This window comes from Siphateles boraxobius, unplaced genomic scaffold (assembly GCF_051911475.1).
Source record: "Siphateles boraxobius isolate OS27281-9 unplaced genomic scaffold, OSU_SipBor_1 2, whole genome shotgun sequence".
NCBI classification, from domain to species: Eukaryota; Metazoa; Chordata; class Actinopteri; order Cypriniformes; family Leuciscidae; genus Siphateles; species Siphateles boraxobius.
This window is the reverse complement of record NW_027508810.1, coordinates 13,183,760-13,206,513: the sequence shown is the minus strand read 5'-3', so window position 1 is coordinate 13,206,513 and position 22,754 is coordinate 13,183,760. Positions and strand designations below refer to the sequence as shown.

At 35.9% G+C, this 22,754-nt stretch overlaps 2 protein-coding genes across 2 annotated transcripts; both read left to right on the top strand.

Annotated features, from left to right (window-relative positions):
- Nucleotides 1–381: 381 nt before the first annotated feature.
- b4galt7 (xylosylprotein beta 1,4-galactosyltransferase, polypeptide 7 (galactosyltransferase I)) lies at nucleotides 382–6,982 on the top strand. Its single transcript, XM_077235976.1, has 6 exons — nucleotides 382–939; nucleotides 2,863–3,192; nucleotides 4,305–4,530; nucleotides 4,629–4,712; nucleotides 4,835–4,939; nucleotides 5,990–6,982. Exons 1-6 carry the CDS (start codon nucleotides 887–889, stop codon nucleotides 6,143–6,145), a joined length of 954 nt encoding a protein of 317 aa, XP_077092091.1. The 5' UTR covers nucleotides 382–886; the 3' UTR covers nucleotides 6,146–6,982.
- A 6,110-nt stretch (nucleotides 6,983–13,092) lies between these two features.
- Nucleotides 13,093–22,350, top strand: emx3 (empty spiracles homeobox 3). The gene is made up of 3 exons (XM_077235975.1): nucleotides 13,093–13,855; nucleotides 19,413–19,597; nucleotides 21,152–22,350. Exons 1-3 carry the CDS (start codon nucleotides 13,507–13,509, stop codon nucleotides 21,317–21,319), a joined length of 702 nt encoding a protein of 233 aa, XP_077092090.1. The 5' UTR covers nucleotides 13,093–13,506; the 3' UTR covers nucleotides 21,320–22,350.
- The last annotated feature ends 404 nt before the right edge of the window (nucleotides 22,351–22,754 follow it).

The window sequence follows — 22,754 nt, the reverse complement described above, 5'->3', positions numbered from 1 at the left end:
GTTTGTGCCTACATATACAACTTTAATAGGGTGCATAATACTATGGGGATGAACATGCAATAGCGTAAAATAATACTGATATTTTTAACCGGTTCATTAAACGAACTTTTCAAAAGAACCGATTCGCGGAAAAGAGTCGAACTTCACATCACAATTGCTTTTGAGTGTAGTCATATTTTGTACATTATTACATGACACATTGCACTCAGATTTCCACTGTCTATTGGTGACCTTCGCTTTGTGCATATAACTGTAAAAAAATAGCAATATGTGTCTAATAATGTCTCTAAACTAAATATAACTGTTAGGGCAGAAAATCCTAGGAACATTATTCCGTACACTGTTTCCAGAGGAATATTTTAAAGACGGACGATTCCAGCCAGCGTGTAATTTTTTTTTCTTTTGTCACCGTTCTGTTAAGTTTTTGAACGTTTATCGTCAATGACACGCCGTATTAAATAAGGTCAAACTATATAGTATGTTAGGGGCTTGTAACACGTGTCAGACGGACGTGTTGTCCTAAAGCCATCACGCGATATCGTGCGCGTTTTATTTGTCGTACCGTTATGAGTGACGTGTAACTGAACTCACGAAATGCTCTAACGTTAATCAGACATAACGAGGAAGAATTAGGTTTATATAGATTTGAGATAGAGTGACTGGCGTCGCACCTACTATGCAAGAAAACGTTTAAAATGACAACTAAGAAGAATGTGGTTTAAAGTTATACATCATTCATGATGGAAAGAGACAAAATACACTATTGCAAACGAGAAATTTGATTTTTTTTTAACATGTAGACGTCATAAGGCTGTATATGTGAAGATATTGCGATCTACTACTTCATGAGTGGTAACGTTACAGTGTTGCACTGACAGGCACAAAGATGATGTATTCTTCACGGAGAAAACCTGTTCTGTATTTCAAAGATGATAGAAGGTAAACGCTTTAATCATAACATATAAACATGTGATCTCTCTCTCTCTCTCTCTCTCTCTCTCTCTCTCTATATATATATATATATATATATATATATATAAACTTGTTCCAATTGCTGAATTGCTGTAATTCTTTGGAAATGCTGGTCTGTGGGTTATGAAAAGAAATGTAATCTCCGTTTGCTAGTAGTTGTTTCATTTGTTTCATAAAAATCAAGAAGTGAAAGTCAAAGGATGCAGCATCATGGAGAGGTTCAGTGAGTATAAGTGTGACGTTAAGTGTGAAGAGTTTTAACCCTGTAAAGCCTGACATTTTAAATCATAATTAGAAGAAATGTTTATTGAACCTTCAGTCTAAATATATAAGAACATAAAAAAAGTTTGCATATGCTTTATATACAATATAATACTTGATGCATAAAGCTTTATGGTTCAAAATGGAGCTCACACTCTAGGAGGAAAATACAACGCATACATTCTATTCTATATTCAATATTCTATTCTATTACATTCTAGGCCCAAGCTGAGCAAAAATATGCAATTTGGAGCAGTTGCTGACATTTGTATGGCCAAAAAGTAAGATGGAAAAATGATAGCTTGTAATGTATCCTAAATCAATGAGATTTTTATAACAGACTACTCGCATAAAATGAATATAAATATCAGTAGTCACTCCATATCTCCCAGTAATATGTCTTAGTAAGATATTTAAATTCTTAGTTTTATTGTTAAAGTTCTATTATTTCAATTGTGGGAGGCAAAACCTATAATGCAATTCAATAAAATGATGATTAAGAGATGATCAAATCAATGTTAATCAAAAGCCTGATGGATAATATTTGATATGCATAATTTCTTAGAATAAGTTACGTCAGTTCAGTAAGTGTTCATCTTGCAATATTAATAACTATATAAAAGCTATTCTTATGTTTACTTTGTAAAAATCAATACAAATTTCCCAACAATGAGAGGTGTACCAACAACCTAAAGGGGAATGTTTTTTACAATTATACTAAAAGGCCATTTACTTGCTAAAAAGGTATGAACTATTAATCAGACAACATAGGGCATGTAGTAGATTAGAATCATAGTGTATGATTTTCAGCACAGGTTTTTATCATGTTGCTAATTTAGAGGCCTTAAAGGAATAGTTCACCCAAAAATGAAAATTCTGTTAGTAATTACTCACCCTCATGTTGTTCCAACCCCGTTAGACTTTCGTTCATCTTCGGAACACAAATTAAGATATTTTTGATGAAATCTGAGAGCTGGCTCACTCCTTCAAAGGCTGCTTGGTAATTGCATCTGCTGGCCCAGAAAGTTAGTAAAGACATCTTTAAAATAGTCCAAGTGACTACAGTGGTTCAGCCTTAAGTTTATCAAGCGACGAGAATACTTTTTGTGCGGCCATAGAGAGTACTCCCATAGAGAGTAATTTCTGACAGAATTTTTATTTTTTGGTGAACTAACCTTTTAAAAATTCATGTATCAAACATACAGTAGACTTTATGGGGTTAAGTCTGGTTGAGCAATACAAGTGCATGGTATTTATTTTCTAGGAAAACTAATCAGAAGTATTGATGACTCATCCTGCACTCAATCAAATGCTCTCAAGAATGAGAATGTACCTCCCACTAATACTGCCGGTATTCGCCTGAATTCTAACATGTACTTTGATTCGTCGCAACACTTACTTCCTGGTTTAAAGGGAATACGTCGGTTGCACTCATTAAGCAACGTCATATGTTATTTAAAGTGCTTTTTGTGTGTCTGGAACGGCATCCGTATAACCACCAGATGCTGACCGTTGATTTTATGGTTTGCAGGGGACTGTTATTATCCTTTTAATGAATGCTTGACATGTGATATATCAGAATTAGCTCAATTATTTATTTTTTTCACACAAATGCATTAATGCTTGCAGTTTTCTGTCGAGGAAATGCACCGTCTGGAAGCTCTTCGGGTTCTGCATGGTGTTTGTTTTGGGGTCCCTTCTTTGGGTGCAGCTGACTTGTTCAGGAGACATGAACCAGACTGTTGGATACAACCACCTCCCTCATCAGCCCTGTCCCATAGAGAGACAGCCCTCCTCTGCTGATGACCCCTCCTGGGGCCCTCACAAAATGGCCCTCATCGTGCCATTCAGAGAGCGCTTCGAAGAGCTGCTTATATTTGTCCCTTACATGCATGCTTTCCTCAACAACAAGAAAATACGGCATAAAATATTTATTATAAACCAAGTGGATCGCTTTCGGTGAGTAGTTTTACTATGTGTCTTCACTTTTTGTGTTTGCTAGTGATTCTTTAAAGTGCCCCTATTATGCTATTACGGATACTACCTTTCATTTGGTGTTTAAATAGCTGTTTGTGAATGTAAAATGTCTGCAAAGTTTCAATGATCAAAGCGCAGATAAGTTAGTTATTGTCTCCCCCAAAAAAGAACTGCTGAAACGAGTCGTCAGTAACTCCGGTCTTACTTCATCCTTGGACGGTCGCAAGTTTGTAACAAATTTGAATAATGCCAGCCTATAGTCTCCATTGGCTGTCCACGAACAGCATCTACTTTGACCCTCAAACACTGTAGTTGTAGCCGAGGCCTGGAAGAGTTTGGTTCGTGTTGTCGATGTGTCGAGAAGACGCTGTTTTCTGCTCTGCGAAAGCAAATCCACTTTCCAGGCACTTCCAACAGATACGGACTCAGGCTTGAATTGATACGTTAAGACCAATCAGAGCAGAGTAGATCAATCACAGCTGATCAGGCCATCTCACCAATCAGAGCAGTGTACACCAATCACAACAGATCAAGCCATCTGACCAATCAGAGGAGAGTAGACCAATCACAACTGATCGGGCCGTCTGACCAATTTCAGACACTGAGAGTGAGAAAATGTATATTATGAGAAAATTAAAGTGTTTTTTGACCTTAGTTGCATGTAAACTTATTGTAGGAGACACAATAAAAGGTATAGTTCACCCAAAAATGAAAATTAGCCCATGATTTACTCACCCTCAAGCCATCCTAGGTGTATATGACATTCTTCTTTAACACACTTTTATCATGGATAGCCTGGATGCACTTTTATGGACTTCAAAACATGAAAAGGCAATTCACTGCCATTTTAAAGCTTGGGAGAGCCAGGACATTTTTAAATATAACTCCGATTGTATTCGTCTGAAAGAAGAGTGTCATATATACCTAGGATGGCTTGTAAGTCATAGAATAATTTTTCTTTTTGGGTGAACTATACCTTTAAAATAGCATATTAGGGGCACTTGAATCATTGCAGGAATAAATATGTTATTTTTGCAGGAACAAGAAGTGTTATGGAGTAAAACAATTTGGATTTTGACTCTCATTTTTGTCAGGTTCAATCGTGCCTCTCTTATTAATGTTGGCTACATGGAAAGTGGTAATGACACGGACTACATTGCAATGCATGATGTGGACTTGTTGCCCCAAAATGAGGATCTGGACTATGGATTCCCAGAGGAGGGGCCTTTCCATGTGGCCTCTCCAGAGCTCCATCCCTTATATCATTATAAGACGTATGTGGGAGGGATCCTGCTGCTTACCAAGAAACATTATCAAATGGTAAGAAACCTGAATACGTTTGTACATTCAGTACTCATTCCAAGACTACAGAATTTCATTGCAAATTACAATTGCTTGTGATTATTTTTTTGCTATAGTGCAATGGGATGTCAAATCGCTTTTGGGGATGGGGAAGAGAAGATGACGAGTTTTTCAGAAGACTAAAAACGGCTAAACTTGAGGTACCAAAAGACTGAACACTTTTACACTATTTATTCCTACGCACCTGCTTATAGGATTTATGAGGAGTTGGTGCCGTTTCATTTTATAAGTCATTTAATCGTGACAATTCAAATCTCTGCAGCTTTTTAGGCCAACGGGTATTACTACAGGAACTAAAACATTTAGACACGTCCATGATCCAGCCTGGAGGAAGAGAGACCAGAAGCGGATCGCTGCACAAAAGCAGGTAGAAATAATTATTTTTTACAAACACCTCAGTACCTCCTTAGAAGTAGTCTCTTAAGTCTCTTAAAAATACAGTAAAAACAGTAATACTACATGAAATGTTATTACAAATTAAAATAACCATTTTCTGTTTTATATATATATATATATATATTTACTGAATATATTTTAAACTGTAATTGATTCATGTTATCGCAAAGCTGTATTTCTGCATCATTACTCCAGTCTTCAGTGTCACATGATCCTTCAGAAATCATTCTAATATGATGATTTGATGCTCAAGAAACATTTCTTATCAATGTTGAAAACAGATTTTTATTTTATTTTTTGTGGAAACTGATCATTTTTTTCAGGACTCTTTGATGAATAGTTAAAATAAAACAGCATTTATTTGAAATATAAATCTTTTGTAACATTATAAATGTCTTCACGGTCACTTTTGATAAATGTATTGCTTTCATGCGAAAACAAAAAGTTCTGGTTTTAAGGTTTTAAATGGTAGCATACCTTAAATGGATAGGAATGGATTAACGCTATGGTATGATTATGTATTAATCTTAAATTTGATTAATTTCACTCACATTGCCAATATTTAAATTGGTATAAAGATGTGGATTAATGAATAAGCTGTCTTTATAATATATATATATATATATATATATATATATATATATATATATATATATATATATATATATATATATATATATATATATATATATATAATGATCTTAAACATTTTGATAAAATAGAAATATAATTAAATATATAAATATATTAGATCAAATATAAATTGTTTTTTTTTAGAACTTTTGGTCACTACATAATTCCCATGATTCAGTTTGTGTTATTTTGTAGTTTATTATTATTGTAAGGTGTGGAAAGGTACTACTAATAAAGACTAGGCATGTCGACACAGCTTTACAAACATATACACTTCCAGTCTTTCTAAAATGAAACTAAGTTTGTCAGATGTTTTCTGATCAGTAGCTGTTTATGTCGGGACAGCATCGTCCCAATGTTTGGATTGATATCTGTCTGCTTTCGACAGGAGCAGTTTAAGGTGGACCCCGAGGGTGGGCTCTCTAACCTCCGCTACAAGGTGGAGTCCAGAAAGGAAGTGACCATCAGTGGAGCTCCATGTACTGTCATCAGCATCATACTAGAGTGTGACCTCAGCCAGACCCCATGGTGCCAGTCCAGTTGAAGTGCTTGAGCAGGACCTGTAACTCCAAAACGATACGCATTCTGGTGGCACGAAAAGCTTTCACAGATTATTAGTGCCAGTCACTCTGTGATTGTCTAACCAAAAGGACTTGAATACATGACAGTGGGAAAATAACTTTTCTCTGAGGATTTATTTTTATAGGACAGTGTTGTTGACTTCATCCATGATGAAGTGCTGCCTTATTTTTTAACTGATCTATGGACCAATGTCAGGTACTACACTGAGGTTGCAGCATCAACTTTGCAAATACGAGCATCCAAATGTCAGATTTTTAATGAGTTTTATAATATTTCAGTTGTAGTGGTGGATTGTTTTGAACTGTTTCTCTTAGTGCAATTGTGAGTATTTGCTCATCCCTGTCTTGACAAAATTATTTCTTTTTTGCTTGAATTCAAAATCATGTCTTGAAAAGGACAATATTATATATACATGAAATGGGTTTAAGGGTACTTTGTATTTGCACAATATTCAGTATTTATATATATATATATAAAAAAATGTTTCCTTATTTCAAGTCTTTTTACTTTCCCCCTTGTTTCAGAACGCATGGAATGCTGTTATAACGTACACTCACAGGATTATGTAGAGACCCAATGAACTGGAGGCATGAAGCCATATCCAAAAAAACAGCTTTCGGTGCAAATGTTAATAAACTTCTGACGTCACATACTTGTTTTTATTAGCAATGCCTGAACAAAAACTGTGAATGAGTACTCTGTCCAGACTAAGATGCATTATTGTGCCTGTGGCAACAAACTGCTACACTACTGCACAGAACATGTTTGCCAAAAAAATAAAGAAAATGTGACTCAACAATTGCTTTGTCTTTTTTAAAAAACAGGGTTCTACACAGTCACCTACAGAGCAATAATACTAGTTTGAGTGTGGAAAGAGAATTTGTCATTCCTGGGACATTCTGTCCCTTCTATTTTCAGATGTTTCAAGAAAAAAGAAAATGGATTTCAAGGGAGGTTTGTGTACATGCCATTAGATCCTGTCTAGCTCCACAACATTATACAGTTAATGAACTTTGCTGTGTTGTGTTTTCATGAACTATTGCTTAATTTTATCTTCAGCAAATGAATGGCTATTTATAACTATTTAATGAGTTAAGATGGATTTTGTTGACCTAAAGTGTCAAAGGGCTTGCAAGCCTTTTAAATGTTGAAATATTTGAAGTACTAGTTAAATATACTTTTTGACCAGAGAGAGAAAAATGTGTAAAGAGGAGAAGAGCTGGGGCCTGTACCATGATGGTAGTTGAACAAAGTCCGGGTTAAAGAATTAGTTTTGAGCTGACAAAACCAAACCAATCCAACCAGGCTTTGTTAGTACCATGATGCTGATCATCAACTATCTGTCAACTCAGGCTTTGATCCTGAGTTTAGGTGTGACATCAGTAGCGAACAGCCAATCGCATGCTCAGAGAGAGTGAAACTGTGATTCATTTCTCACGAGAGAAGCAGCGCAATTCACTTCTCTCTTCTGCAGGATATTACGAGATTGAAAAGAATTAAGAATTTAAACAAATCTACACAGCAAGAAGAAAATAGCGGTCTATGAATGAGGACAACTAAATGAAAAAGTCTTGCTATATCAGTGCAAGTAAAAATTGTGAAGTTAGTTCATACAGTTGATAAAGGTATTGAGAGAATTGAACTTTTAAGCTCACATGTAGTCATTTGATAGCTTAATCTGTTGAATCTAAAGCGTATTTATATTACCTTTATATATTTATTAATTTAAACTGCGTAAAAATAATTGATAAACTAAAATTGTACGTAAGATCGATTAATAATATCTAAATCATACAAAATTATTATTCTAAATAAGTGTTACTAAAAGCCAGACGATTTTGTCTTTAAAAATCATTTGCTATGTAGTGACCTTTAATTTGGAGTAGAAAACAGGTGGAGTGACTTTATCCTTTGCTCACAGCTGATTGGTCCAATTTCGGTTTGAGATCTCTTACCTGCAACTCTTAGCCAAGTTACTATGGCGATGAACACTGCTATAAACCAAACCACTTTCATGGTGCCTAAAACCCAGGGTTGGTGCAAACTAAACTGAAACATAGCTGTCTAGCCAGTTAAACCGGCTTCATGGTATAGGCCCCTGGAGTCAAAGGGATGTGACTATGATGAAGCTTTTGTTTTGATTTTGAACATTTATTGTCACAGTATCAATTTTCCATACTACTTTTTTTGTAGTTTTAAGGACTTTAGTCTTACTCTAATACGCTGAAAAAAACCAATATCAGTAATAATAAAAAATGCTAATTTTTATTAATTAACTTGTACCTGAATGTCAAAGATAATAATAATTAATGTTCTTCATTCTCTGATAATCACACAATGCGGAGCTTCAACGAGGATTCACGTGTCAAACTAGCAGGTACTGTGATAATGTTGCATGCATAGTGAGAGTAGCCTACTATGTATTTGTTCTGACTAATATGGATCTATAATAACTAGCCCCTGGTTTCACAGACGAGGCTCAAAGTAACACTATGTAGTTTTCAACCTTCATGATATATTTCCAAGACCCTTGTGATGGTACATCGACTTACAATAGGTTAAATGACACGTCTGCCATAGCCTGACAGTGTCTGTATCGCTTTTATTGGCACTATGTAACTTCGGGTTTCGGGTAGTAACCGGAGCACAAAAAGAACTACAAAATTCGACTGCTTCACGGCATACATAGTTTTCCTTCGTTTGTGATGTCTTTCATAAAATCATGGATCATACTCTACCTTGCCTGTGGTCATTGTTGATTCCAAAGCCGGTGCTGGATAAACAGAGTTTATCGTCTCGCGTGCGACAGTAGGCTGCGGTATAGGCTAAATTATTTACGACAGCGATAATGGACAATTCCGCTTCCAACCTGTAGGGCGACCGCAGAGGAAAAGTTCCTTGGTGTTGCTTTAAAGCAAAAGTTCCTTGGTGTTGCAACTTTAAAGCAACACCAAGGAACTTTTCCTCTGCGGTCGCCCTACAGGTTGGAAGCGGAATTGTCCATTATCGCTGTCGTAAATAATTTAGCCTACTTCAGCCTACAGTCGCACGCGCACGCTCGCCGTTTATCCAGCACCGGCTTTGGAATCAACAATGGCCACAGACAAGGTAGAGTATGATGCATGATTTTATGAAAGACATCACAAACGAAGAAAAACTATGTATGCCGTAAAGCGGTCGAATTTTGTTGTTCTTTTTGTGCTCCAGTTACTACCCGAAACCCGAAGTTACATAGTGCCAGTAAAAGCCATACAGACACTGTCAGGCTATGGCAGACGTTTCATTTAACGTAAGTCGATGTACCATCACAATGGTCTTGAAAATATATTATGAAGGTTGAAAAACTACATAGTGTTACTTTAAATATAAAAATAAAATGAAAATTCTGTCATTAATTACTCACCTTCATGTGGTTTCAAACCCGTAAGACTTTCGTTCATCTTCGGAACACAAATGAAGATCTTTTTGATGAAATCTGAGAGATTTCTGTCCCTCCATTGGCAGCAATGCAACTACCACTTTGACGCTTCAAAAAGTTAATAAAGAGATATAAACTAATCCGTATGAATTGAGCGGTTTAGGCCAAAATTTCTTAAGAGACACGAATGCTTTAAATGATGAACAGATTCAATTTAGGCTTTTATTCATATAAACATATGCATCAACTCACAATTGTAAATCACAATTTAAATCTTTTGTGGTAAATGGAAGCATGTTTGCTTGATGTGCGAGAACCAATGAGGTTCATTCATGTGTTAAGCAGGTTTGGTTGAGCTTTCTGTTCACTGATAGATGTTTATATGTGAATAAAGTATATGTGAATAAATATATATGAATTAAAGCCTAAATTCAATCTGTGCATTGTATAAATTGATTAAGTCTCTTCAGAAAATTTGAAATGTCAAAGAAGTTGGAGGCTGGAGCAGCTATAGCAACTATAAGTGGTTTTAAATTAAATTCTGAGAGAAAATATATGGCCTCAGCTCTTGCTTTCTCCGCGCGCCTCTGGTAAAAGACAGTCCAAAAATGCGTTTCAAAAAGTGTCGTCAGCCAACTTTGGTAGCAAGTTCCATTGAGCTCAAATAACGACCAAACTTGCGATAGTTGGCTTTGGAAACGCAGTCAATTACAATCACAATCAATATGAAGTCTATCGGCCCGGCGGCTCATGTAGACCTACTTACACCATGCCATGTTCGTTTTACTACTTAAACATTTAAGTGCCGGCCATATATGTTTTTAATTTATCGATTTTAAAAGCATGTCTAAATGCATTGTGTTAATGGATGTGCTCTGTGTCTTTTACTCATTGGTACAGCAGAGGGCGTTGTTTGTACACAATGGTGCACCACACACCCACATTTCTGAACAGCAACTAAAAAAAAGCCTGTATCAAATCCTTGAGTTTTTGTCCCAGCATTCATGACGTTTAATACATTTACTTTGTATAGTTATTAGTGGATAAACAGACTAGGCTACACGACCAAATAAATACTAACTCTGAGTGCCTTAGTAAACAGTGACTGTGAGCCTGACATCAACCGGCCTAGTTTTTCCAAATACATTCCCTACATCTTGCAAATGTTGAATGTCATAATATTTCATATTTATATTTGTATTTTATTTTCAGTTGTTATCTATATATATATATGCAACTATCTAATATATATATTTGCATTTATTTCTTTTTTATCTAAATCCTAGAATCAAGAGCTGAATTATTGCAAAATATTAACTTTCTATTAAAAAAATACTTTGCAAATATATGCATTCGGCAGTTAGAAAGGTTTTTACTGTGGCTGTCTGATAACACTATTAATAGATTTGAGTTCTATTTATGATCTGAGAAGAGAAGTTTTACAATTGAATAGCGTAATTCAACCTTTTTTGTAATGTATCTTTAATTCGCTAATTTTTTTATTGTGAATAAGGGATTTCATGAACATGCTATTTTATAATGTTCCTCAAGTCAATAGGTATTGATTGTCATCCATTTAATTTAGCCTCTCTGAGTCAGCTAATGACTAGTAAAATAACCAATCTTGGCTTCTCCGTGTTCAAAGAGGGTTTAACACCAGTTAGTTCCATAGGCAGGGGAACAATAATCACATTTTAACTCGCCTTCACACCCAGAGTGCTTACAAAAACTCCAACTGTTATAGCCTTTCAGCTGTGCACACTCTGCAATCAATTGCCAGAGGCAAAATTAATAGATGTTAATGGCCATTTGTATTTGAGGCAAAGGGGACAAAATTGGCCGGAGAAAGCTATTAATTATATGCAGAGGGACTGAGAAGGGAGGCACAAGAGGGCTGGAGACGGGCTGCTTTGGGGCTCAATGGGGTCTGTGCCCTGCGTGGTTCACATGGGTTTCCGCTGGGTGGATTGTGAAAGGCCTGAGCAGGGGGGCTTTTGTGTGGCTCCTGAGCCACGATTGTTCCTTCTCAAAAGGGTGACATCTGTCCAGGGTTTCCGAGACTCTGATCCACCCCATTAGCCTCCATCCTCTCTCAACAACTTATTGCGTTTGTAACTGACAAATGAGACAAGGAGAGGCACTCGAGACATGTCAAGCCGAGAGATCAATGCCCGGTTCCCTTGATCTGTGTCTGCTTCATTAAGACACCTTCATAAACTCCTTAACTAAGCTCAGATTCCTGAGTTCTCTTGTTATGATGGCGATTTCTATCCATAAAATAAAAATAAGTGTTAGATGTGTAAACCAGATTGATTATTTCACTAGTTAATGTTCTATATGCTCATAATGGCCCATAAATCAAACAAATCTATCAAATAAAAAAATATATAATTTTCTCTCTATAATTTTCTTCACTTGTAAGGTATCCTTATAGCTAAAACAACAAGGGTAATAAAAAAAACTAGTAGGTGAATGCTGCAAATTATAATAGAAAAAATGACATGGATGCATGTGGTGTGATTTTAATGATATTTAATATTTTTATTGTTATTATTGGCATATTGTATTATTATTAGCCTATTAGCCTACTATTATTAATAATTTTACTTGCTACAACGAATTTTTACATGTGTAGGCTTTAATTCTTACTGGTTGTACACTAAAAAAATGACTTTTTTTGTCCAATACAATTTCTTTTTGTAAATTGTTTCTTTTGTCTCAACTTATCAACTTAAATAACATTTTGAGTTTCTGTTGTTTAAACCAATCTCCATTGCATTTTTTTATTTTATGTCAATGAACTAAGCAACCTACTTAGGCTAGCCTACTTTTTAAAAGTTAAACCAACACCATATTTTTTTACAGAGTAGCCTACCGATAGCACTTGTAGCCTATTAATGTGTAGCCTAGACACATAAGATAAATAGATCATTTAAATGCAGAAGCCTAGCAAGGAAACACTTTTAGAATATTTTTTATAAATATGATACAGTGTGTGAAAAATTATTAACCGAAATAAATAGGCTATATCTCGGCTGTAAGAAGACAATAAAGTAGCCTAATAGGCAAATAATAACGAAATGAATAGGCTATCGTGACGAATTATGAGGCCGTTCATTTAAACTATAGCCTAGCAAAACAAAATCTATAAATTCATTTCACCTGCTTTAGCCTATTTCGCAAAAATAGCCTAAATAAATAAAAAATATTAAAAAACATTTAACAGTGTAATAAAATTAAACAAATTGTAATGGCAATACCTGCTGACCACTAAGCCATGCATCAGAAAGAGTAGCCTATGTTTTAAAGCTTCAACACATTTTAAATGTAGCTAGGTATCCTAACTTCATAGATTATGTTCTGACACATCCGTTCGTGTGTTGTTGAACTCTTTCTGGTCAAATAGCCTACAGAATTTCTTTACACAAGACAAAATGACTGTAATTGTGTGAGTGCGGCGCTCGCCGATCTGCGCATGCGCAGCACACCTCGCTGTCGAAGCTCTGAGGGAGCAGGTATTGAAGTTAGCTCGTCATGACGAGCGCTGGCGCACAAGCTGACGGATCATCGATCACAAGAGCTCGCAGCGATCTGACTGCATCGGAGCTGATGTCTGCTTCACATGCTCGAGGTTTGCTCTGACAAGGACATGCATGAGATGAGATCTGAATGACTTTAAACACAACTGGTGACAGAATCTCACACGTCTATTTGCAGCTATTGGAAGTGTATTGCATCCCACGAAATTGAAGGAGCCAAAGGAACCTTATGAAGTTATGGATTGTAGAGGGACTATATAAATATTGTCTTTTTGACTTTTTTTTAGACGTGGGTTCACAATTGGTTGACTTCCTGTTCGATTTTTTTGCATTTAATTGACTGAGTATTTTTTGTTGCCCATCACAATGTTCCAGCACAATAAGAAGTGCTTCACTATTGAATCTCTTGTGGGTAAAGACTCCAATTCCTCAAGTGCCGCTGCGGATGAGCCCATCAGACCCACTGCTCTGAGGTTCTCTGAATCCATCCATCCTTCCCCCTTTGGGAGCTGCTTCCAGAACTCAGGCAGGACACTGTACAGCAGCAGCCCAGAGATGATGTTCACAGACCCGGCCACTCATTCCACCAACTCCGGGCTGTCTCTGCGTCACCTCCAGATCCCCACACAGCCCTTCTTCAGCCCTCACCAGAGGGACGCCCTCAACTTCTACCCGTGGGTGTTGAGGAACAGATATCTGGGTCATCGATTCCAAGGTAAAGATCAGTTCTGGGATGTTGAGATGGAGTGAGAGATTGAAACGGTGCCCATGAAGTTAAGAAAAGCTTAATAACTACAAAAAGACTGAAAAGAGTTTAAGTATGAGGCAGCCTAGTCGTGGTTTTAAGCAGCTCTTTGGCCTATATATTGATTTTATGTTTTATTTTAATATCATATCAAAATTGTTATATATTGCGATGCGCACGGGCTATGCGATAAATACCTAATCAGATGAATATAAACCTATTTTTATTTTTATAAACATCGATTTTTAAAAAAATAAAAAAGGACTCCAGATTCATGAGAAAATGATGCCGTGCGAGTTGTGTTAGTCTATTAAAAAATGGTTTGAATTTAAATTAGATGCATTTTACCACATTAGCAATAGGCTAAACGTGAATTATTTTTGCTGTTGTCATAACATTATGAAAGAGCGTTCATTTATTTTGAGCACATATATAGCCTTGTTATTAAAGAATGGAACGTTGTTCGATACAAAAAAGAAATTCTGTTTGTTTGAAACATTTTTAGCTCTCATTGTGTATTATAATATATAAATAATTCATTATTAAAGATTATTAAAATAAAGAAAGATTATTATCACAGTTTTCAGAAGCATATACATTTATATGAATGATTAAATAAATGTAGGTAGTTAATTAGGCTATAGGCTTTTACTTAAATTATACTTTCATGATAAGTTCCATCGTTTAGGATAATTTGAATACAGATTTCTCAATAATAATAAAAAAACTAAAGTAGCCTACATTATTTTACTGTTATTTGAATTATTTTGCAAATATTTGTTTGTGTATCTTCTCAAAGATGCACCGTATTTCTACGTCGTTTCCGTTCTCTTTTTTAAATGTAGGCTATACGATATACATAATCCATTTCAATAATTAAATTACACTATTGTGGGTGGACAAAATTAATTACAATTACATGTGAATATTTTTTGAGGTAGGCTATTCGATGTGCTACATGCAACATCTTTCTTTTACATTTGTGATTCTTCCACAGAGTAAACACATTTGTTATTTTAAGGCTCATAAACATTTGCAGCACTTACAATTACCATAATAATGCAAACACTGTTAATGACAGGTTAGCTTTTAAAAAAATTATTTGGACAAGGTCTTTACCTCGTGGATTTAATAGGCAGCTGTTGTATTTAAAAAAAAAAAAATCAGCCTTGAAATGAAGTTTTCTTTAAGAGCTTTATTTTAATTTGATTTAAATTGTGTACATTTTAATCTCCATCTCTTCGAGAATTATGTTTCTTCAAACTTCTTTAATTTATTACTATTATTATTAAAAATCAAATACAATAATATTGTTTGATTGATTTGATAGTCCTGTTTGGGGAGTCCTTTTAAAAAGTGTAATGAATACTAGGAGGTCCTATTTACCAGGCAATTGGTTAAAGCTGCTATCAGTAGCTCTGGCCGGTCTGACTTCCTTAAGCCTGCTTGGTGGGCTGTGATGAGAAGCCCAGACACATTTGCTGTTATATGGTCCTGAGCTGCACCACAGTCCTCGAGGGCATTGCTCAGGTAATTGGTGGAAGTCAGAGGTTGTTGTCACTATTACTCAGATCCGGGGTTCAGATAGAGCCTCTTTGTTTACACACACAGCCGATCCACTCACTGATGGTGTCCAATAACCCAGAAAACTACTGTTTAGACAAGACTAAATGCAGCCGTGGGGATTGTGTGGGAACGGATCACCTATCGAGGATAGTGTCAGTGCTAATGTGTCCATGGGTTTTAACTCTAGCACTTCCTGAATGGTAAAAGAGATGTGTCCATGTCCTCGGATCCGTCATGCGGGACAAGGTAAACAGGATCCCAGACCGGCCTGCTGTTGTACATGAGGAGGGTTTTGTGTTATGGGTACGATTCACAGACTGTGACAGTGGCACTGATGCATTTTTCTGAGATTTGTGCGCTCTCAGGTTACAATAAAAATCTGTGAGGTTCCAGATGCATAAACAGTCTCATCAGCAGACTTGATTGTCTTTCTTTTCCAAAGCATAATGTAATAATATGAGAACAATGTAATAATAATGTAATAATATAATAGTAATAGCAGTTATATATATATATATATATATATATATATATATATATATATATATATGTATATATGTATATATATATATATATATATATATATATATAGGGGTGTGACGATACCCTTATGTCACAACTCGATACATATCAAGATACTGAGCTCACGATACTATTGCGATAATCCAAGACAAATGGTAAAACGTTAACAAAAATTATTTTAGCCGAATATGCTTGCACTCTGTGACTGACTAGATATATTTAAAATAGTGTAGGCCATTTTTTACTGGTAACATAAGACATTTTGCATTATCAGGAGGACCCACAAATATTCCCTCATTGCACTAATGTAATTATACATTATATTTGACATTATATATAGTAGTTTAATGAAGTACTGACACTAAAACTCTGTAAAATTGAATTTTTTTCTCACACAGTAATTTTCATTTTGGGTGAACTATACACAATATAGATTATCACTATCCACGATACATACTGTTGCATTTTTGTATAGTGATATATAGACACGATATATATAGTTACACCCCTAATATATATATATATATACACACATAAGGCCTATAGATGTATAAACAGTGTTATCAGCAGACTTTTAATACTATTGATACTGTAGATGAAATGATTGTCTTTCTTTAGAGGCCGCATTCCAAAGCACAATATAATTAAAAAAATATTGTAACAATGTAATAATATAATAATAGCAGTTAAGTTACAAACGCATGCTTTTGCACACACACACACACATATAGCCTATATATATATATGTAAACAGTGTTGTCAGCAGTTTGTCTAACTTTTGATAGAATGATTTATTTATGATGTCTTTCTTTAGAGGCCTTATTCCAAAGCTTACATAACAATGTAATAATAATGTAATAATATAATAACAATAACAACAGATAATAACAGTTAAATCTTTTGGAAATATATAACTTTTTTTTTTTTTTATTGCCTGTAAAATATTGGATAAAATTTCAGGGAGGCGGTGTAACAGGGAACACTCTTTCTGTAGGAGAGACCAAAGGGTACAGTCTCTTTCTTTCCCACTATAGGCCACCCTTCTCCCTGCCTCTAATGAGAACGGCACTGACAAGACCAAGCTTGTTTGTGCCAAGGGAATGGTAGTAAAGCTGATCCGGGTGCCATCTGGTTCCCTTTTCCTCGTGTTGGGGGCTTTCTTGCCATGGATAGGCCAGTGTGTGTTTGAGTCCAAACCCCCGGAGGGTCTCCCAGCTCTTCAGGAGGCTTGAGTCTCTGTCAGTGTTCTGGCCTGCTACTAGTCTGATCCACCACCTCTCTCGAGAGACACGGAGGTGATGCCACACATGCTGATGATGCCAGGCCGAGAGCACTGAGCGTGCACCAAATAAGATTTCACTTTGATTTTAAAGTTTCTAAAAGTTGCCACTACAACACCGAGTATTCGGTTTCGGTTGGTTGGCGCGCAGTGCACCTTGAGGAAGGTTTAAGGAGGGCTTTTCAACACCTTCAAACCGCGTAGAACTCATTATTTACATTCTTTCGCCCTGCTCCCCTCATTTTTGCACGGATATGTCTCCATTGTTTTTGCCTCTGGTGTTCAAAGCGTTTTCGGCACACCAGCTGAGAGGAGTTGTCAATGACAGTGCTGTGACAGAAAATATGCACCTTTTAGTAAAATAGAAGTAAAGTGCAAACATTATTAGGACCTTTGGGAAGTCTCTGCTAATGGAGGCTTGCAACAGCGACCATTACGAACTAGTCATCCTGTGCATGCAAACAAACATGTTGCAACTGTCTTTTCCGCAGTGGGACGCCTTGAAATGTGTTTATATGAAGCATCGCTGTGTTTGAGGCTGAGAGTTGAAGTTGCTTCTCTGTGATGGCTTAATGCTCGTCTGAAAGGAGTCAGTTCAAAGCTATTGTCTGCAGATAAAGGCTTGGTTTCGGAGTTTTTAAAAGACTTAAAGTCCGAACAGCCTCATGCTAATCCTCTTTTCATCTTCCGCTGATGCCATTAGTGAGCTTTTGTGCTCAGAATTGGTGCATCATTGTGCTTTCTTTTGATGATCAGTGTTAAAAAAAATACAATGGGTTCTGTCCACACTGAACTTTTATGGATTTAGATTAAATTAGTTTATCTAAATTTGTCGTTTAAAGGATTTAGCCAGCCTTTGGAATTGTGAAAGTATTTCTGGGTGGCTGAATATATTTCATAACTTCCATTTAATGCATTAATATGCTTTTAGCAATTGCCACTGATGTTTTTAGCAGCTTCACGGCCTATGTGTGGGCATGGACCAACCGCATTCATAAACCCAGCCGAATTGCGTGCTCAGAAAAAGTCGTTATTAAACCAAACACCTATTTGAGATGTTTGCATGTTACCGATGTACATTTGCGGTCGCACACCTGATGCGAACGTTGAAACCTTTTGGTTATTTTTTCATTGACAAAAGATCATGGTCTGTCACTTCTATCATCCCTGTAACCGCTCCGCGAGAATATTTTGTTTATACGTGATTGCGGTCATCACCTTTCTGAAGATTCTTTCAAGCATAGCTCTCCAAACACTAAAGTGGTCACATAAATTACTCATCCATTTGTTTATGAAAAATGTTTTTCTCTCTTTGTGTGTTTGCAATAAACGGCACACGTATTCTGCCCTCCAGATGTTGTCTGGGGTCGAGCGAAAATCACGTTTGCCCTGATACTGATGGGGACAAAATTTTACTATTGCCTCATGTTGAATATAATCAGACCAAATGTAGGGGATTTGGATTTGCTTAACTGACAATTAAGATATTCATCACAAATGTTTTTGCATCTATTCAACCATTGATGTCTATTTATTTTTTAGCAGCCTTGCATTTGTATGAAAATCAGGGTAATGCCATATATTATGAGGGGCGAAGGTTAAAGACTCATCTTTGAATGCACAGAGAGCTGTCTGAGTGTACAGACGTTCGGTTGGGATGAATGATGCGGTGTGAACACACTTTACATCAGCCGTGTCTGGAACTGACCTGGAATTATTCAAATCAACTCATGTGGCTCAATTAAGACATGCAATCCTGTGCTTGATGTCAGCATTGTTATGCTATGTAAAACACTTATTTTGTATAAAAGCATAAAGAGCCTTTGGATAATAGATCTGCGAAATGAAGAAATGTCAACGTAATGGCTGACTTTTTATTAAATTCTTTTATGAATTCACATCACTTCATTTTGTAATGCCTTCAAAAAGGAAAAAGCAATCCAATGATGTCATTAGGATTTCAACAGCACGATTCTTAAAGTGTAAACATATTTGGCGCGTGAGTCACAGTTTAAAATCTTTAAAATGTACACATTTCCTTGTGTTTTTGTTGTGAAAGTTTTAAATTTTCGTTTATACATTTGCACTATTAAAGTATCCATTGGGTTAATTGAAATTACTTTATGAAATAGTTTATATTCCCCTGCTTCTTGTCTCCAGGTGACGACAGCAGCCCGGAAAACCTGCTGCTACACGGGCCTTTCTCTCGCAAGCCCAAGCGCATCCGCACGGCCTTCTCCCCGTCGCAGCTGCTGCGGCTGGAACGTGCCTTTGAGAAGAACCATTACGTGGTGGGAGCCGAGCGCAAGCAGTTAGCCAATGGGCTGTGCCTGACAGAGACACAGGTAAGAGGCAGAGGCGCACACACACACACACACACACACACACACACACACACACACACACACACACACACACACACACACACACACACACACACACACACTGCTAACGGCATGGGATGTGAACACGCATTTACTCATCTAGTTCCTCACAGGACGGAAGCAATTCATCATTCATTGCCTTGGGATAGGCCGTATAAATTCCAAAGCATACAACATGCATTTATTGGTTATTTTCACAATCGGCTTCACAAACATTCACATACGTACTTGTGTTGGATTGTTAGGCTTGAGCAATGCCTGTTGTGAAATACGGAGGGGTTCAAAAGTCTGAGACACCACTGAAAATCGGGGAACAGAAATCTGGACGTGGAAAGAAATGGGATAGTAAAAAATAAATTAATAATAATAAATAAAATAAATAAATGTTATGAGATAAAATAAGAAACTTATTTTAGACTTTTGGATGCCTGGTACACTGTAAAAAAATATATGATCAGTAAGTTATGACAACATTTGTTTTTTATATTGCTTTAACTCATCAAAATAAGTTAAGCGATTTTCAAATTTGTTTATAAGTTAAACAAGATTCAACTCTTTTTTTTAAAGTGAGGTTAATGTAATTTAAGTTGAAGTGACTTGAACATCCAAGTTGATTGTACTTAAAAATGGAAGGCAGCAACTTTTTTTACAGGTTAATCTTTTTATCTAAATTTAAAAATATTCATATATGAATCTTTTAAATTAGTTATTTTGTTACTTTTATTTTGGATGTTTTTTTTTTAACATATAGTTTTATACAGATACATTTTTAAATTAAAAATATATTTTTTTCATTAATTTTAGTTCAAATGTTCAATTTTTTTTTAATTTAATTATAAAAATGCTATTTCACTTGTGGTTTTAGACTTTTTAATTAACCTTTTTAATTAGTTATTAAGTTATTACTTTTTTGCAGCGACTCTTATTTGGTCTAATAGATTTTTAAATAAACAAATAAAGTTTCGTTAAAATGTTCATACTGATAATATAATTTGTAATTACCTTTATTAAATTATAAAAATGCAAAGCATTTTCTCTAGTGGTTTCAGACTTTTAGACACCTTCTGTAAACCTTTGCAATCAGTCATTTTGTTTTTACAATCACTTTTATTTTGGATGTTTGCTTTTTTTTTTACATACTGTTTTATCCCGGTCAAGCACACATAGTTAGAATATGTTTCCACATATCGTGCAATCACGATTCATGATTTCCTCACCAGATTGAGAGATTACATCAACAACAATCATATTTCACATAAGCAGCAGGCATAAGCATGTTTTTATATGGCATAATAATGTGCCGCCAAAGTATTTTAATAGCATGGGGAAGATATGCTTTATAACTTGCTTTAATAAAAAAAGGATAAATAGTTAAAACATTCATTTTAAAAACATATTAATTAATATATATTATTACTAATATATACTATCTATTATCATATATTAATTCTATATGCAACTCTATGGCTGTGGCTAGATAAGCTGATATATTGAAATGGCCTCGTTCTTGTTCAGGTGAAAGTCTGGTTCCAGAACAGAAGGACCAAACACAAGAGACAGAAGTTGGAGGAAGAGTCACCAGAGTCGCTGCAGAAGAGGAAGGGCAGTCAGCATGTGAGCCGCTGGAGGGTGGCCACGCAACAGGGCAGCTCTGAGGACATTGACGTCATTTCAGAAGACTGATATCGTACGGCTGCGTTATCTCTGGTAATAAACATCAGTCATGTTGACGGATCTCTGCCACAGGAAAAAAGAACGATATTTTTCAGACGGACAGTGTGATGAACTGAACTTGGTGTGTAAACTAAGGAACCGAGTCAGAGTCGACTGAACAAAGGACGCCGGCAGCTGAACTGCTCCGAAAGACTTGACTGTAAAAGACTTCTGTATGCAATACACATGGACCTCTTCATTTTGGATCACATTCCATCTCAGAGACTTTTTTGTATGCTTTTTGTGTGTGTAAGTTTTCATTTCTCTCTTGCTTCTTTGTTATCAGTCAGAACATTTTCATCATAAAGAAGTGTACTGGATGACGAAAGTAATAATAAATGAACACCTTAATGAATAGATTGATCAATGTTTTGTAGTGTTAAATTGATTTAGAGTGCCAGCCCCACAGTCTAACACCAGTCGATCCAGTCTGTGAATGAAAAATCACACATAGATGTACTTCTAAAAAAAATGGATGTGCGTATTTTATACAATGTCATTCTTTTACGAAAGCAGGCAAACACTTCAAATTTAAAGTGACAAATATCAGTCAGATATCCATTTGAAATGGTTCTATTTATTCTGAATGAGTGAACTTTTCTATGCATTTGAGCTCCAAACCCAAAATTTTATTTTGTGTTTTACATCTGGGTTAAAGCTTACTGAAGATTTTACATGTATCGTGTGAGAAATATTTTTCTTTCATATTTGTTACCACAACGGCTCTTGAACTGATCAAATATCAGTGGACTAGAGAAGCTTAGGAATTGTTTGAATTTCTTTCTTTACTCAATTAAATACGAGGGGGAAAAAGCAGTCTAACCTCTAAGACCCAGAATGGTTTGTAGCACTTCATAGCAGATTGTTTGTTTTTTTGGGTTTTCTTTAAGGTGATACGCACTGTAACCCCGTTCGTTTGTCTTCATTGTTCAGGAAACTTTTGTTATGTGTGTGTTTAACTTTTTTCTGCAGACTATTAGATAATAAAACCTTAACTTAAAGACTGTTTAGGAATTATTTATCCTTTGTTATTATAATTATGTTCTAATCTGCTCATTTAGCAGTGATTTGTCTGTTGTTTTTTTCAAGACTATGCTTTTGCATTCCTGAGTCACAGCTTAATTGGTTAATAAAACAGACAGGTGTCATTAGACAGAAATTCTTCCAAAAATAGTGTACATGCTCACTGAACAATTAACCGCTCGACAGTGAACAAACGACTCCACCTTTGGATTTACATGTGCAAACAGTGTCACGCCAAAACCCGTTCAAAACAGCACTGTATCAAACACCATTACCTTCGCTGGGCTGTGAAAACACTCATAAATATGTTTCTGAGTTGATTTAGTTTGTGTTTGTATCATTTAACGGTTCGCTTACAGTTGTGCATCTCATCTGATGGCTC